At 34.1% G+C, this 18,746-nt stretch overlaps 2 protein-coding genes across 2 annotated transcripts; both read left to right on the forward strand.

Moving 5' to 3' along the window:
- Positions 1–385: 385 nt before the first annotated feature.
- LOC123195263 (F-box/LRR-repeat protein 15-like) lies at positions 386–5,893 on the forward strand. Its single transcript, XM_044608919.1, is given in 14 exon segments — positions 386–575; positions 647–917; positions 1,001–1,099; positions 1,186–1,274; positions 1,393–1,492; positions 1,584–1,754; positions 2,713–2,761; positions 2,764–2,864; positions 3,178–3,338; positions 3,419–3,617; positions 4,231–4,694; positions 4,771–4,834; positions 5,335–5,421; positions 5,557–5,893. Coding segments are annotated over 14 exon segments (2,061 nt in total). The 5' UTR covers positions 386–450; the 3' UTR covers positions 5,638–5,893.
- Positions 5,894–10,101: 4,208 nt separating this feature from the next.
- LOC123194276 lies at positions 10,102–13,597 on the forward strand. Its single transcript, XM_044607444.1, has 2 exons — positions 10,102–10,266; positions 12,824–13,597. Exons 1-2 carry the CDS (start codon positions 10,200–10,202, stop codon positions 13,426–13,428), a joined length of 672 nt encoding a protein of 223 aa, XP_044463379.1. The 5' UTR covers positions 10,102–10,199; the 3' UTR covers positions 13,429–13,597.
- Positions 13,598–18,746: the final 5,149 nt, after the last annotated feature.

Here is an 18,746-nt window from a genome sequence, read left to right on the forward strand (position 1 = left end):
TTTCACTGCTACATATATTGAGTTAATAATCCTTTTTTTGTTAATAGAAGGTATCATATCTAAGTTACGTAGCCTTTTAAGTATGTTCTTTTTTATAAAGTTAGAGATAGCACAAATACCTTTTCATATATTTGGTTTATTTTCAAAATTGTGGCTGATTATACTCCTTTGTCATTGCATTTTTAGTTGAGGATGTGTGCCGGCGATATCCAAATGCTACGGAAGTGAATTTATATGGTGTCCAAGATATGCGCTTACTTGTCATGAAAGCAGTATTATTAAGGTAGTTTCTTTTGTTACGTTTGGCATTGCTATTGTTCTTAGATGAATATTCATTGCCTGGGATGCTTGATTATGAAACCCTTTTTCTGTTATCAGAAATCTTGAAGCCTTAACTTTGGGGGAAATCAAATAGGGGATACCTTTTTCCATGCGATAGTGGATTGTAGTATGTTGAAGAGATTGAATGTCTATGATGCTATGCTTGGTACTGGTGTTCAGGAGATACCAATAAATCATGATCAATTGCGTTATCTTGAACTAAATAAGTGCCGAATGATGCGTGTGTCCATCAGGTGAAGCAATGTTATTTTGTTGAATGGTCATTTACTATCAATCAATATTTTTGCTAAAAATATCTTTGTAGGTGCCCGCAACTCGTAAATTTGTCCTTGAAACGTAGTACCATGGGACAGGCGGTGCTTAATTGTCCCCTTTTGACTCTCCTTGATATAGCTGCTTGCCACAAGCTTTCTGATGCAGCCATTCGCTTAGCGGTTACTTCATGCCCTCAACTAGAGTCTTTAGATATGTCAAATTGTTCATGTGTGAGTGATGAAACTCTTCGTGAAATAGCCCTCAGTTGTGCAAATCTTTGTATTCTCAATTCTTCATACTGCCCAAATATATCGCTTGAGGTTAGTCTTTATATTATAGGTGGTTGGCATATGTTGTTTTGATGTTCCTTTGTTTGACACACTTCCTTGTTTCTTCTTTGAAGTCTGTAAGGCTCCCCATGTTAACAGATCTTAAGCTTCACAGCTGTGAGGGTATCACATCAGCTTCAATGGCTGCAATATCTCATAGTTATAAGTTGGAGGTTTGAATTCTCATGGCTTATTTTTTAGTGTTTCAATATGGTAATTGCATTCAACATGTCAAAACTAACATGATAATTTTTTGCAGGTTCTGGAGCTTGATAATTGTAAATTTTTGACTTCTGTATCTTTGGATCTTCCTCGTTTGCAGAATATAAGACTTGTACATTGTCGGAAGTATGCTTGGCTACTCCATTTAATAATTTTCATTTATTTTTTCCAATCCTAGAGGATTTCCTCAGTTTCTGGGTATCTAAAGTTCAATCCTTCTGATCAATTTCTATGTTCTCTGCAGATGTGTTGAATTGAATTTGCGGACTATCATGCTATCATCTATAACTGTGTCAAATTGTGCTGCTCTCAACCTCATAAACGTTACATCAGACTCTCTTCAAGTATGTTTTTCAGGGAGATGTTACATTTGTATTGTCTATTCATTAATATTTATTAATTAGGAGATTTCTGAGTGGTCTTGTGGAAATGCAGAAATTATCATTGCAAAAGCAGGAGAACTTGACAACATTGGTGTTGAATTGCCTGAGTCTGCAAGAAGTTGACCTTACAGATTGTGAATCATTAACAAATTCTATCTGTGAAGTGTTCAGTGATGGTGGTGGTTGCCCCGTGTTAAAGTCTTTAGTTCTTGATAATTGTGAGGTGTGTGAATTATGCTACTATAATATGTTTATTTTGAATTGGTCAATGTTCCCATGCTTGGCATATGCATGGAAAGAGGCCTTCGTACTTGATCATGATGGTAACTATACTTTTGCGCTATATATATATATTTGCCTGTTACTGCTAGACCCAAAAGCTTAGACTAATAATAGGTTAAGAGCCTGAGAACACAATGTAATCACGACAACACAAGTCCACTTGGTCAACCTGTCTCTGATACTATTAAAGCAAAAGCTTAAGCTTGAGGTATGGGCAACCAATAGTTTATAGACTCTAGCAATCTTCTTTAGAAAGGTTTCTATGTGAAGAATATGAATTTGCAAGCATTTTTATGTCTCTCTTTAATTCGTGTCTTTTTGGTTTATATGCATGAAATGATGCATTCTGACTTTTCATGATCTTCACGTTTTTGAAAAGTTATGCACATGAAGTTGGTTTTGCAAATGGTTCTAGTGGTGCATCATTGTCTTGGGTGTATGAAATATATTCTTAAATTTCATGTCAAATAAATAAACATCATTTTGATATGTTAATTTACTGCCATTTTGTTGTAAGATAAACTCAGAATGGCCTTGTTAAGCAAATGGAAGACAAGTGTGTAAAACCTTGCTGAATGATTGCTGGTAATTGTTATTTTATCAGCATTGAAGATGAGATTTAAAAATGAGATATATCTTAGGCTTGGGTGGGAAAATGAAAAGATGCATAAAAAATATTGGCAAGATGAAGCTGGTCAAGTTGGGCTGTATGATCGGTTCACATGCTGAATTTTAGTTTTCAGAAACTGACTTGCACCATTTTCTGTAATTTGATATTGTTTGGTTGTGTTGAGGATATCTAGCTCCCTTTTTGTGTTGCAGCAAATAGATATACTGATTCTAAAGTACCTCTTCTAATGACTTATCCATGGTGTCTAACTGAATTTTATGTTGCCCAGGGCTTGACAACAGTGCAGTTCTGTAGTACATCTTTAGTCAGTCTCTCTCTTGTGGTTGCCGTGCTATCACATCTCTTGAATTAAAATGCCCCAATCTTGAGAAAATTTGTTTAGATGGTTGTGATCATCTTGAAAGAGCATCATTTTGTCCAGTAAGTGAACATGATTGCACAGTTGCCTTTCCTGCTTGAATACATATGTATTTCTCTGTTTGTACCTTTTATTCTAGAATTAGCACTGGTTGTGGCCAATTCTGTGAATTGATACTTCTAATTCTTATAATTCCAATACCCAAATACTGACCTGTCAAATTGCCGTATGGATTTAAGTCTCCCTTAGAAGCGACAGGAGTATTATAGATTTAATGAATGTAGAAATCCAAATTGATTACATCAACCAATTGATTGGGTCCAAGTAATACTAAGAACTGAAAATGTTCTCCATGTTCTCTTCTCTTTTTTGCAGGTTGCTCTCCAATTGCTCAATCTGGGTATATGCCCTAAGTTGAACTCACTTGTTATTGAAGCATCAAGTATGTCGGTGCTTGAGTTGAAAGGATGTGGTGTATTGTCAGAAGCATCCATTAACTGTCCTCTTTTGACATCCCTTGATGCTTCTTTTTGCAGGTGTGTTGTCTATAGTATCTTTATGTGTGGCTTCTTTTATGTGTGCTGTGATTAACATCTTTTTTCCTTTTTATCTGCAGCCAACTTAAGGATGATTGCCTGTCTGCAACTACCACTTCTTGCCCACTGATTGAATCTTTAATACTTATGTCATGCCCATCTATTGGTTCTGATGGGCTTTACTCATTGCAATCACTTTCAAATTTGACTATGCTTGATTTATCATACACTTTCTTGATGGATTTGGAGCCAGTTTTCGAGTCTTGTTCACAACTGAAGGTAAGTTTTTTATTTTTTTGTTTTTGGATATTTGCATGACTCTACTACTGATATATGTCCTTTTGCCACTTTGCCTACTAATGAATATAGCCCATCACGTGGTAGAGGTTTTTTAGCTTTTCTATTCTTCTCTTGTAATGTGTTTCTGTGCTATTTTATATTGTTATAAAAAATTGTTGGTTTTTCCATCTTCATTTAAGTAGAAGCTGGGTTCATAGTAGTTTGTGGATCCTGGGCATTGTTTTTGTATTGGAGCCTTTGCTTGGAATTCTGATGTCACTATCAATCTTTGAATAATAACTGAACTAGACTATAAGGTAGATATAAAATGCCGTGTTAGTTTCTAAAGTTTTTCTTACACAATGTGCCCTATTGATAGTCTGACAATGGACCAAAACCAGAGCCTTATATTTTCATTGCCTCATCAATTGAATCGAATTTATGCTTTAGTCTGAAGATTTGTTTTTAAGTTTAAAAGCTAATACCCTTTAATTCTTTTACTCTTATGCTGCCAATGTTTTGCCTTTTTTATCAAATACTTGTCTGGTTAAGAAGACTTAGTTCACTTGTTTCTTATTCTTTGCCCTCTCTTAATCTTCTGTCATTCTTGTAGGTGTTGAAACTGCAAGCATGCAAGTATCTCAGTGACATGTCATTGGAGCCTCTTTATAAGAAAGCTTCACTTCCAGCTCTTCAGGAATTGGACTTGTCTTATGGGACTCTTTGCCAGTCAGCTATCGAGGAGCTTCTTGCATACTGTACACACCTCACCCATGTTAGCTTGAATGGTTGTGTAAATATGCATGATCTGAATTGGGGTTCTAGTGGTGATCATCTTGTGGAATCAACTGTATATAGCTCATACCGGATGTTTTCTCATAAGAACGTCTATGACTCAATGGAGTTTCCTGAGCGTTTACTACAAAACCTCAACTGTGTAGGTTGTCCAAATATCAGGAAAGTTCTCATTCCATCCCAGGCACACTGTTTCCATTTGTTATCATTGAACCTTTCCCTGTCTGCCAACTTGAAGGAAGTTGATGTTGCATGTTTCAGTTTGTGCATTCTCAATTTGAGGCACGTGCTCGCTTTTTTCTTGGTTTACCTTATCATTTACGTGCTCTATTATGCACTAATATTTTATGTTTTTCAGCAACTGTTGCTCATTGGAAACATTGAAGCTTGCTTGTCCAAAATTAACAAGTCTGTTTCTTCAGGTATGCAAATTTACCTCCTGTAGTCCCAATCAATCATTTATCATTTAGACCTGTCTTTGCAAATAGTCTTCTCTGAGGCGGGTGATCTATATGATGGTGCTTGATGTGCCTAATTTTTTTTACACATTGATCATCAAGTTACTTTGGCATAGCATTTATATGGATAACTGTGCATCCACTTTCTAATAGATTTGTGTTCTATCAAATTGCTGGAATTGAAAATTTTAAGCCAAGTTTCTTTCTGGGGGTGGTCTCTACTACTTTATTCATCTTGTAAAAGCAGAGTCCTGTTTCCTTCTTAGTTCTCCGATTATGAGTGTTAGATTTATATACATATGTGACTATTTTCCCTTGTGCCTTGGTCCAGTCATTGTTAAGATTTGTTCATGCGTTCCATGGGTGTTCTTAATATTGTTATCATTCCATTTTAATGATTGATATGACACTCTTCCCATTTAACACTGTTTCATAATCTTTGGTGCAATTGGGGCCTTTATTAGTCGTGTAACATGAATGAAGCAGCAGTTGAAATTGCCATATCTCAATGTAGCATACTTGAGACTCTGGATGTACGCTTTTGCCCAAAGGTGAGATTAAAATTGTGTTATTATAAATTAATTACTTCTTAATGCAACAGAAGTTTTGATTATTTATTGATCATGAGTGATTATTGAACTTTTTGAAAATTGGTATGTAAAAGAAGTGTTTACTTTATGATGCAGATATGTTCAACGAGTATGGGGAGGTTACGATCAGCATGCCCTAGTTTGAAGCGCATCTTCAGCAGCCTGACACCTTCATAAAGACAAGATAATTGGAAATTTTTGATTGCTTTAGCATTTTCCAGGCCAGTGGGATTTATTTCATTGAGGTGGTGGCAAGTGGCTTGTTATGTTTGCCAGGATCTAGTATGTGTGATATTGTAAATGGTATGATATTTTCTGTTGCTGTCTTTGATTTTATTATTTGTACCAGATGTGGCTGTCCTTGTGTATTTAACACAAATAAATGTTATTCTATGTTCATTATTTGTAAGTTATCATTACTAGTTTTCTTCTTTGTCCTTGTTTTCCTGGTCTGATTTTTGGCCTGCCAATCTAGTCATTGTTAGTTAATGCCATGGTATATTTTATGACTCTGAAATTAGTACAAATATGGTTCATTATGACTTTGACAAAAGTAATATGTAATTAGAGTTGGATTCAAAGTGAGTTTGTTTGAGCTTGAAATAAATTTTGTTCAAACGAATTTGAAATGAGTCTATCGTATACGAACCTGAGCTTGAATATGTTAGAGAATAGAAACACAGATCTAAACCAGCTTGGCTTGCGAGTTGGGAGCAACTTGCCATCTGAGTTTTTGTTACTTTAAGAGGCGTCATTGCTTCTTTAAGTTTAAGAAACCTAAAACATCATCTTCAGATCTTTTATTCTCCTACTGTCACTCTTGTAGGCATGTCAATTGGGTTGGGTCAAAAGGAGGTCTGATACGAAGCACGAAAAAAGCATAATATGAGAAGACCCAGTTTGATATTGTAACATGTCAGGTTGGGTTTATTGGGTTAGGCTTTGGGTTTTAATATTAAGCCTATAGGTTGATCCGGTCCGATAATGTTTAAAAATTAAAATAAATTTTTTTCCTAACTTTGCTGGCAGAAGCTCTGCATTCCTCTGTCTTGTGGCAAAAGCTTTGGCCTCAATTTTTTTTTTTTTTAATTTTTAAATTTGTTTATTTTTTAATCAATATAAACCCATTCAATTTATTTTCATTTTCACTTTCATTCACAAAATTTTCAATCTCTCAATCTAAATTATTTTATTATATTTTTAATCTTATTTTCTCTTATCAACTCTCTTTCATAAAATATTTAAATTCACAAATAATAATTCTTTGTGTTTATAATTTTATTTTTATTTTAATTTTATCATTACAAAATATTACAAATAGATCAAGTATTAAATGAATTCAATCCCTTTGAATATTATCATAGTATATATTTATTTATGTTTTATAATTTATATAGTATGCAAATTAATTTATTTATACTATGTTACAATTTATAATATTTTTAATATGTAATCACGATATTTCTCCGTCATAAGTGATAAATTATAAATAAAATATTTATGGTACTATCTTCGATTTTAATAATTGAAAAATAATTTGTATTTAAAAGTTTTAAATAAATTTTTTTAAATATTTAAAGCTCGGCCCAATTAAGGTCTATTATTATATGGGTTGGGCCTGTATATATTAATGAATCAGTTCTATCCGAAAATTCATTACTGTTTGGGCTTCAGGCTCGACTTGCCCATTAACTTGATGGGCCGAGCCGGAGCTGGCCCAACCTGGCCCATTGACACCTCGGCTTTGGTGCTTTTGTCTTCAACTCTTCGACGATGTTGGCTATATTTCTCCTATTCTCTCACAGTGACTCTTACTTCTGTCTTTGACTTTTTGACACTGTTGGCTACATTTCTCCCATTCTGTTGTTATGACTATGCCTCCTCTTGCCTTTGTCTACAACTCATCGGTGTCGTCATGACTCCATTGCTTCTGTCTTTGACTCCTGGTTTCAGTTCCTCCTTTCGTGAAAGACTTCAACTCTCTAGCATTTCTCCCACCTTTGAGCCAAACACATTCATTTGGAGTAGAGTAATACGTTCACCTCTGATTATCTGGTTGCATTGTCTTAAGAATGTTTGAATTGATCTTGAATTTCATAGCTACAAAACGAGCCAATCACGAGCAGTCATTTTGTTAGGCTTGCTGAGCCAAAGCTAAAGCTCAGGCTCGCCTTCAATAAAATGAGCCGAGCCATGTTCAGACTCAATTTGGTTCAAATTCAGTCTTACATGTTTACGAGAGAGAGTTACAAAGAAGTTATCATTTATAATATCAAATTAGTAAGAAACTAAGAAAAACAAATTCTATAATAAAAAGAGACCATGCTATTCAAATGACTCAGAAAGAAAACTTTTAATTCATGTAACACTGCATTTAACAATCCTTCACAATTTTTACCAAAAATATGCACATCAATTTACAATATTTAGTTTCTAGGTCCAAAAAACAATTTCAATTTCGGCCTCTTCGTCTGCACTTGTATAAGCATCAACCATAGATTTTTCTTTATTTAACACATCAGAAGGGATGGATTAGAGGAGACTGTTGAGAGAGAGAATATGAGAAACTGAAGCTCCTCTTGATGAGTATGACATTTACAAAGTATGAGAGAGATGTTGGGTCTATGTGTGTGCATCCTACATTGTTTAGAAATGAAATATTTGACAAATAACTTGTGAGCACTATGATGAACACAAAATGGATAATATTTTGATCGTAGGTTAGACTATTAAACCAGAGATCTTACACTAAGAGAGAAAACTAAAGAAAGAATGTAGATGTTTTTTTTTTTTTTTTGAGAGCTAGTTAGCAAACACTGTACTTAGAATCACACTATTAATGAAGGTTCCAAAAAAGAGCAAACACAGCATTACCTGTCCAATGCATTAACAGCAGTTCCAATCTTTGCTTTCATTGTTTTCACAGAAGTTTATCCTTCTTTTCTTGACACATGCAGAAGCAATGAATCCCGATCTTCCAAGGCCCATCAAGAGTAGATTACTGGTTTGATTAAATATTAGTGCTTCAGAACTTTTAACAGTATGAACTTAATGAGTGCTGCCCCATCAGACAATTATGAGTACATTGATTGCAACTGAGACACCAGATTACACAGCAAAACCATAAGTTGCAGGGAGGTGATAAATTTAGGATACCTGAGACATTGTTCAACATCATTGAAGGCAGATTTACCATTTCCAGCATCTGAAGCATACTGTGCTACCTCAAGAACCCAAGAAAATTTCCAAACCTCAGGAACTAGTGTACACAAAAACTGCCATAAAGCAAATCAGAATGAGAATGTAGAGCAATGTTTTCGATATTTTATTCCAACATAGCCTCTGAGATGAAAACAATCTTTAACATAAGATGGAAAAATATAAAATGGCATTCCGAACCAATAAAATTTCTTTACTTCAAGGAGCCCGTCAGTACCTAAACATATTGTAACTTCAATCTCACTAAAATTTTTGTAACAATCCATATTCAGAGCAACAGTGGTCCACATCCTATCAGAGTTTTCCCTCACAGCACCACAATTTAGAACTTTTATTATTCTCGCTATCTCAGTGTAGTGGCTCATGTAGTATATTTTTACTATGATATTAAGATTTCAGCTTGATCAGCAGAAGATAGGATAAACATTATTTATATAATAACCACTGCCAGAAGAACAAGCAAAAAATGTTTACCAACATGTTTCTTTAGCTGAATTGTTTACCGCACATTTCAACAAAAAAAAAAAATTTCTTCTTAAATGAATAGAAGGTTGATGTGTCTTTGATCCAAAAGAGATTGATAATTCTGAACAACACATGGTACAAAGTTGAAAGGCAGTATATAAGTGTAGATAATAAGGAACATGCAATATTTACTACCCAAGTCTTTGATCTGCAACTGTGTTAGTATAACAGGGGGCCTATAAACCCCCAATGGGTCAAGCTGTATCCTGTCAAATACATGCAGAACCAAGAAATTAAGTTGTGATTTATAATCCTTTGAAAGCGCAAAAAGATTAGATGAGCCAACAGGGCCCCAAAAAATCCCAACAAACATCCAAGTAAATTGTTGAGGAAATTACAACAAACACCAAATTAAATAAGTACATTTAGTATGCAAGAAAAGAAGAAATCCCAAATTCCCTCATTTCACCACTTCAGAAATATTCAGCAGCAACTGAACTTGATATTCAAAAAAGTCTACTCTCGCAGGCCCAAGAGAGGGAGATACAAGGTGAATCCAGCAGTGGGAATAAGCCTTTTGGCCCATATTTAAATTGATAACAATTGGTTTTGTTATTACTTATTATTCGGGTATAATTAAAGATACCTGACTTGAATATTATTATGATAATTTATAAATTTAATATTAAAAAATAATAATATTATCGATATAATTTTATATATAAAAAATAATATATTATTATATAATTAAATAAATAAAAATTAAAAATAAAATAATTTTTAATTATATATTCACATCATGTTATTTATGTATAAAAATTACAGCAAAATTGTGGCAAAGGTAAAATGGTAATTCAAAAGACAGCAGGCACATGAGTTGGGTTAAACCCGAGACCCGGTTGCCGATAGTGTCGGTGATCAATCTTCAAATAAACGAAGTAGACAACTTAACCCAAAAAAAAAAAAAATTAAGTAGACAAGAAAGAGCACCGACTGTGCTCCTCTGTTTCATCTCTCTTCAAATTTTTTCTGAAATTCTTAGTAACTCTACGAAAATGGCAACGGCTTTGTGGCTTCTTCTAACCACATTTCTCTTCGTTTCAGCTACTGCCAACATTCAATGTAACCCTCTTCCTTTACTTTTTCTCCATCAATAATCTAGTGCATTATGGTTTTGAACTTTGAATAATGGTTATCCGTTACTACAAATGCTTGATCTGCTTCACTACTTCGTTTCTTTGAATCTTATTGTTTCTTCCTTCTGTAATTTATATGGGTTTATTTTCATTTTTGCAGAATGTAGTTAGTTACTTCTCTTGAGATCATTAATGCTTTGTTAAGTTCATTGGTGCTTATGCCATGCTTAGATTTGAGCAGATCTCTTACTAACTAACCGGTCTTAAACTATTTATTCTTCGAAATTTCTACTGAAATTTCTGTTGCTGTTTTCTATTTTCTATTTTTCGTTTTGTTTTGAAAGATTTGGGTGAGCGATTTGAAAATTTGATCTTTTTTAGTGTTCAGAAAGCCAAAGGATGTCAAAGAACATAAAAGTCAACACTTTTGTAACAATGTTGAGTGGCTGAGCTCTGGAAACTAAAACCAAATTCACCTGAACTTATGCTGATGTTTCTTTCCTTTGCATACTTGATTTCTAAAACTAGTGCGGTATATTGATATCGTCAAGCTTAGTATAGAGAGTTATGATGAATAAGATAAGGATGAGGTTTCAAATCCGACATCATTGTAAAGACTCCCTTCCCATTACTGAGACTTAGTGGTTTTCTGAATTGAAAAACTAAAAACAAAATCGTGAGAGTTTTATGTCTAAAATGATTAATATATTGCCTAATGGGGTTCATATATTACAAATGGTATTACATGTATCCATATTATTACACTGAATATTGTATGTGCATAAAGAAGGAAGCACCTTGTGCACAAAACATAAGCAACATAGATGAATAAAAGGAGAGCTGAAGAAAGGAGAGATATTATGCTGCTTGTCAAAAAGCATCTTTCTGAAGGTTTCAGTTTGGGTATTATATACATTCGAAGCATAACGATAAGGTAGGGTTTTAGTTTACATGTTTGAGTTAGATATTTTGCTTGACATAGTAATGCCTAAAATTCTGGTTCAATCTTTGGAAAGGGATAAACAAGAAATCTTAAGTGTTATTGTCTGTGTTCATGGATAAACAGAGGCTTTGTTTCTGTTTTTGAATTATTTGGGGGTTTATTTGTGTCTAGCTGCCTATCATCATTTGATTTAAATACAAGCCATCCTTGTGCTTTTTGCATTTCTTGTCCTTTGTGCAATTAGTACTTTTTTTTATCTCTCTTCTAGTTTTTCATATGCCAGTTATAGTTATGCAGCCAAAACTAAGCCGGATCCGCAGATGGCAAGGACTTTTAATGTAACACCTGAATGGTGAATAGGGCATTGAGGAATGCTAACAACAATTTCTTATTGACTTGTTTACTCCTTATTCTGACGCATGTATACATTTTTGTCATTTAATTACGACAATGGGATGTTGATTTGGCAATGTTACAGGATAATGGTTAAATTATTTGCTAATGATAGAAGTTTGATGGACACATATGAACATGAGGGGGGGAATAAGGGAACAACAATGTCTTTGATAGATCATACTTAGCATTTCTTCTAATGTGATATTTTGAAACACAATATTGATGTGATCTCATAAAGGGGAAAAGCTATTTTGGAGACTAGTAAGTTGCTAGCATCAAAACTTTTACTCATTCATTGTGCAGTGAAGAGGAGTTGTTCACCACTCTTCCGTCTGTCTAGATTGTCATAAATAACTATTTCAATCAGTTTATTTTAAGAAAAAACAGTTGAGGCCATTACTGAAGTGAAGCCAGATTGAAGCCCTCATCAACAAAGTGATTTCAAAGTTTACTGAAAGAAGTTTTCTTTGGATTAGTCTCCCTCGATATTTTTAAAGTTCTTTTCCTGATGGAGCTCAAGAGCATACAATGAAGAGGATGGAGAATGGAGAAATAGACGAGATATAGGAAGAGAGACCATAAGCTGTAGGAATAGAGGGAAAGGAGGATAGAATCAAGGAGAATAAGCAAGAAACGGAGAAATCCAGAAGAGTTAGAAGAGCTAAGAGATAAGTATATAGCCTGTTGGGAGAGAACCAATCCTCATATTGAATAATAAATAAAAGTCTGTTGGCTTATGAAATGGAATCTTAGTCGTGTGCTATGCTTCCTACATAACCTTTGCTCAGTGCTTTTTCAGCCTTTGCACAGTTTATCTCATAATGTAGGAACTGTCACACGAATCTATAAGACATCTGAAGCATTTAAGTACTCCAGATATTTTATGAGTTACGGAAAGTAACTTAAAAAATATGCATCATTTTCTTATATACTGAAAACTGTAAAGCATTTATCTTCTCCTTCTATTCTAACTTGTAAGATTTGTATCTTTGATGTATTTCTATGCTTTTTCAATAATGAATAGACGGCAGTTAACCAGTAAACCACAATTCTGGATAGCAGGTTATGAACTATTTCTGACCAAAGAATGACATTTATTGTTGTTTGCCTTGATAGCAGAATTCTATTTCTTCTTCCAAATCCTTGATTAAATTGTGTCATTATGCTGAGCATATCTTTATTGTGACATTTCAAATGACTACAGTAAAAGTAACTGACAATCCTGCTGATGAATTGGTGGCTGTGCTCAACAAAAATAGAACTGCACACAAGGAATCATCCCTCTATGATAACGCAGGCCTGGCATGCATTGCTTTGCAGTATATAAAAGCATATGAAGGCGATTGTGATGCTGTAGGAGGGAAAGATGCCAAGAAACCTCCTGATTCTTCATTTGCAGACACTTTTGCCCCCAATTGTGGTGTTCTTGCATCTTCCCTTTCTCAAATTACTGGTCGTTTGTTAGGCTGCCAGTCATCTTATGCCAGTCCCTCTATAGCCTTTTCGGAAATCCTGATGGAAAACAGCAAAAGCTTAGATATTCTATATAGTAATAATCACACTGAAGTTGGGGCTGCTGTGAGTGGTACGGACGGTGGGTCTCCCTATTTCTGGTGTGTCTTGTTTAGCAATGGCAAGCATAATGCAAGCTTTCTTTTTGAGGATGGTGTGGCTAAAATATCAAGGCCTGGGTGTTTTAGTGGCGCTAATGATGAATGCAGTGGTGCTGATGATTTGCGTAAACCCCATCACTTATGGCCATATGTTGTTACAACTTTGATTGCAGCGGCTTATGGGTTTGATTTATGATCTTGTTTAGAGAAGTCCCACTTGTTTTTTAAGGTCTTTTTTATGATATTGTATGGGTTTACTTGGCTTCTGTAATTTGTTATCTATTTATAAATTCGATTGTATGCAAATTCATGTCATTCATTTGTTGTTGTAAAATTCTGAATGTAAAATTGTATGTTATGACGTATGTTTTGCGGTTGTTTAGACTTCTTTTAGGCTCATGAGAAATTATAAAAATAAAAAAGAACAATATTTAGTATGGGATAGTCCTGGCCACGGGCCGGTTTGGCCCGTGAACCGGACCGAAACCGGCCCGGCTAAACCGGAACCGGAATCGGCAGACCCGGAACCGGCAGTGAACCGGAACCGAAACCGTGGCTCTACGGTTCGGTTCCGGTTCACATAAATCGAAACCGTGGAACCGCCGGTTCACACCGGTTTATGAACCGGCGGTTTACTGTGCTGAACCGAAAAAAATTTGAAAATTTTTTGAAATTTTTTTTATTTTTTTTTGAATTTTATTTAAAAAGGCAACGGTTCCCTGCGCAGGGAACCGTTGCCTTTTGAAGAAAATTTGCAGGGGACCGTTGGTCCCCTGCAATTTTTTGAAATTTCAATTTACCCCCTATTTCTAATTTTTTTCAAAAAATTTTTTTTCTATATATACCCCTTTAAATTCTATTCTCTCAAATCTCAATCTCTCTACTCTCTCACTCAATCCTTCAAACTCTCATTCTCATTCTTTAAACTCTTAATATTCTCTCAATCTTTCAATTCAATTAAATTTTCTTAAATTTAATTAAATTCTTTCTTATTTTTTTATTAATTTCAATTTCAATTTTTTTTATACAATTCATAATTAATTATAGAATTTATTTCTATAATTAATTTTATTTATTATTATTTTATTATCTTTTATAATTAATCATATAATTTATTTATATAATTAATTTTATTTATTATCAAAAAATGGCAAGTAGTGGAAATTCTTCCGGTTCACGAAGATTTGGTCAATATTCACATATATCAAATGTGAATGAAAATCAATTTATAGATGATTTTCATTCACAAGAAAGTGAAAACCAATATGAAGAGGTGGAGCAACAACAACAACATCAACAACAAATGGAGATGGAACAACAATCTCAAAAAATTCCTACATCCGATATTTTCAAAATTCATTTCAAGAAAATGCAAAAGGAAGATGGTAATTTTGATGTTGCTTGCAATTATTGTAGGCGAATTTACAAATTCAAACAAGGAGGTGGATACGAAACATTCAAAAGGCACTTGGAGTCAAAACATCCGGAAAAAATGGGACAAAGCCGAGGTCAAACACAAATAACCGGTATGGTTCTTCTACACACAAATCTTTATTTATGTATAGTGATAATAAAAGTAAAGAAGAATTTGCAAAAATGGTAGCAATAGATCATTTAGCATTTAGTTTTGGTGAAAATTTAGGTTTTAATAATTATTGTAAAACTGCATTAAATCCTGCATATAAAACTATTCCAAGAAATACATTAAAAAGAACATTATTTAGTTTATATAAAAAACAAAAAAAAGAGTTAATTCAATTTTTTACAAATTTTAATGGACATGTATCTCTATGTAGTGATATTTGGAGTGACCATTGGCAAGTTCACTCTTATATGGGTATAACTTGTCATTGGATAGATGATGATTTTCTATTACAAAAAAGAATTTTATCATTTAGGATGTTTGATGAACGACATACGGCTGATAATATTTATAGAATAATTAAAGGAATATTAGAAGAATATAAATTACTTTATAAAATTTTTTCAATTTCATTTGATAATGCACGTTCAAATACTGCCTCAATAAATAAATTAATTGAAATTTGCAGACCTAATTTAGGTGGTAGATTTTTTCATATTAGATGTGCATGTCATGTGTTAAATTTATGTGTACAAGATGGTTTAGAATGTCTTAATAATTTTATTAGTCCAATAAAAATAGCAATTTCATATTTATGGACACATCCCCAAATTATGAAAGAATGGGGTAAATTTTGTAAACAACATAATAAAAGACCAAAAAGATTTCCTAAAGATGTGCCGACTCGTTGGAATTCAACATATGAATTACTCAACGAGTCATTTGATTATAAGGATTTATTATGCTCATTTATTTCACAAAATGTGCCACAAATTATATTATATCCCCAACATTGGGATATTTGTTCAAAAATTTTAAATGTATTAAAAAATTTTAATAATGCAACATATACTTTAAGTGGGGTTTATTATCCCACTTCTCATTTATTTTTAAATGAAGCTGTTAATATTATTGGAGCTTTACAAGAAGCCGAACAAGATATTCTTTTACAAGAAGCTGTTTCTTTAATGAAAACAAAATGGTTAAATTACTATAAAATAATTCCAGAACTTTTTCTTGTTGCATGTTTTTTTGATCCTAGATTTAAATTAGATGGTGTCACAGATTATTTGACATTATATTATGAATGTTTGCAATTAGATGAAGTTAATATTCCATTAACTATAACTAATATTATGAATTTAATTAAAGAAATTTATGCTGAATATGCATTAATTTATGGTGGTTCTTCTTCCTCTCTACCACCTATTGCCCCATCATCAACCCAAAATATGAGTTATGGTGATCGTATTATGATGCAAAGGGGCAAAAGACCAAGAGGAACATTAGGCTCCACCTCGGAGCTTGATATTTATTTAACTACTATTTTTGAGTTTGGTGACAGCAATATAGGTAAAGACTTTCCAGTTTTAGAATGGTGGAGTCGACACGCATCAACTTTTCCAATATTGACAGCTATTGCTAAACAAGTTCTAGCAGCACCGGTATCAACTGTCGCAGTAGAACAAGCTTTTAGTTAAGGGGGTAATATATTGGATGAGAGACGATCAAGTTTGGCTCCCGAATCTATTGAAGCTCAAGTATGCGTGGACGATTGGACAAGAGCCGAATTACGACAACAAGAAATAAAAGTAGACTTCAATGAAGAATCGCTTGATTTAACTACAGATAGTTCGATGACGACGGAAAATAATACTCAAGATAGTGGAGGTGAATGATAAGGTAAGGGGGTACTGCCAGCTATTAGATATGCAAAGGTAAGAGAACTACGTAGGCTTTGATTCTTCTAAACCCCAAGAAGATACGTAGGAAGCTTAATTGAAAAATTAAGTCCAAGCCTTTCTTTTAAATTTCAATTATTGTAATTAATAATTTAAAAATTAAATCAAGATCATGTATTAGAATTGATGGTTCAATATCGGTTTCGAATCGAAACCGTCGGTTCCGAATCAAAACCGTCGGTTCCGAACCGGGGCCATGAACCGGAACGGCGGTTCCGAACCGTGGACGAACCGTCCTGTTACGGTTTCGGTTCAGGGTCCTTATATTTTCGAACCGTGAACCGGCGGTTTCGAACCGAAACCGGCGGTTCATGAACCGTGGCCAGGTCTAGTATGGGATATTGGAAAAAACTCAAAAAGAGGCAGACTTTGAGGGAGGCCTATACTCAAAACAACATCGAATTTTGGGAGAAGGTTTTTTTTTTCTCCTCGTGTAAAGGATCTCTTGCCAACACGCTTATACTATTTTCTTTTTGTCAAACTAATTCTTGTATGAAATGATAATTTGAATGGTAAAAATGAGGCGTGCAAACACGACCTACCAAACAAAGGTATGAAGGGTGATTTAGAATGTGTCACACCCACAAGTATGTTGTGAGGGTGATTTAGTTATTTTCACTTTGGATTTAATTTGTGCTCAAGTGTTAAAGTCAAATTACACTATATGATCGTGCATACCAAGAGTACAAGACTGTGCATGTGCCGTGAAGGATAGAATAGCCTTTTTTTTGCAGGACAATTAATTTTTTTTAAATATGGGAGGGCATACAACCATGCATGGAGATGTCATAGGCTTATGCACTGAAAATGATGAATAGTGTCAGTTGGTCACCATGAAAGCCTCTGCATAAGGAGATGTATGATCATATGCAATGTTTGAATTTTGGATAAACACATTCTTAGAGATCGTGTGATGTGATTTTCACTATGAAAACGTTTGGATGGTTGTGAAAAGAGGTTGCACGGCTATGAGTGACGTTATTTGGCCAAAATAAAAAGGAGTTGGTGTTGTGGTTGAATTCACTTACACTTCATATTTTCGAGAGTCCTAAGATAGAGACAAAAGTTGAGAGAGAGTTCTTTTGTGTGACCAGAAGCCACCAAAATAGGGTTTGGATCATTGAAAATTTCTCAAAGCCACGCGAAGACCAGCTTGACATAGGAAGTTTTGTAAGTAGGCTTTGGTCATCCCATTGCTTTGATTATGATTTTGTGAAACATGTATTATATGTTTGGGTGAATTCTATTTACAATTTGTGATAAAGATACGAAATAAGCATGCTAGATATATGTAAATGGCAATGAACATGACAAAACTTAAGATATGTGTGATGTCTAGTATGATTTTTTTTATCTGTATGATATCCATGTGTTTAAATGTCATGGGATGACAAAAATGACTTATAGGGTGGAGACTTACATTTCCTGCACTAGGGAATGTAGCCTGTTCATCGAAAAATGCTAAAATTTTTAGGATAGATGATGGTGCACAAGAAGGTGAATGGATGCACATGCGCTAGGAAGATGATGATCTAGTTATGCACGGGGATCACGATTATGATTTTGTATTATAAGGATGAACTTAAAGGATGTTAGGAAAGGTTAGAAGACCATTAGTTAGCATAACAATGCACGATTGTGACTAAAAAAAGTGCACGCTCGTGCATAGTCATTAAGGTGAACAGGGTGTGCAAGGTCAATCACACATGTACATGTAGGACAAATTACTATTTACCCATATGATGTGTGTTGATCAAAAATGGAAAAAAACCTAAAGAGCCTAATTAGAGGAGAATTAAGGTGTTTAGTAAATGAAAGGTGTCTAAATATGTAGAAGACGACACATACCTTGAATAAAGTGGATTCAAATCAAATTTAAGAAAGTTCATAAAAGTGACAAACGACTAAGTAAACAATCATAGCCACCAGTTGTGTGCAATGTGGCATGTAATATGGGAAAGATTTAGGTTGTAGTTAGATAACTATGAGATGTTTCATGCACTTCGCACCAAGATGCATAACAATTCATTTTATTTTAAGGGTGCATAGAAAGGGAGAATTGCACTAATTTATTTGTCACGTGGTCAATAAGATGTTTCATGTACATGTTCGTGTTAGAGGCCATCCAAGAATTATTTTTTAGTTAATGGTCTTGTAGCTATGCATATATGAAAGGGAGAGATTATGATT

This window comes from Mangifera indica, chromosome 13 (genome assembly GCF_011075055.1).
Source record: "Mangifera indica cultivar Alphonso chromosome 13, CATAS_Mindica_2.1, whole genome shotgun sequence".
Taxonomy (NCBI): domain Eukaryota; kingdom Viridiplantae; phylum Streptophyta; class Magnoliopsida; order Sapindales; family Anacardiaceae; genus Mangifera; species Mangifera indica.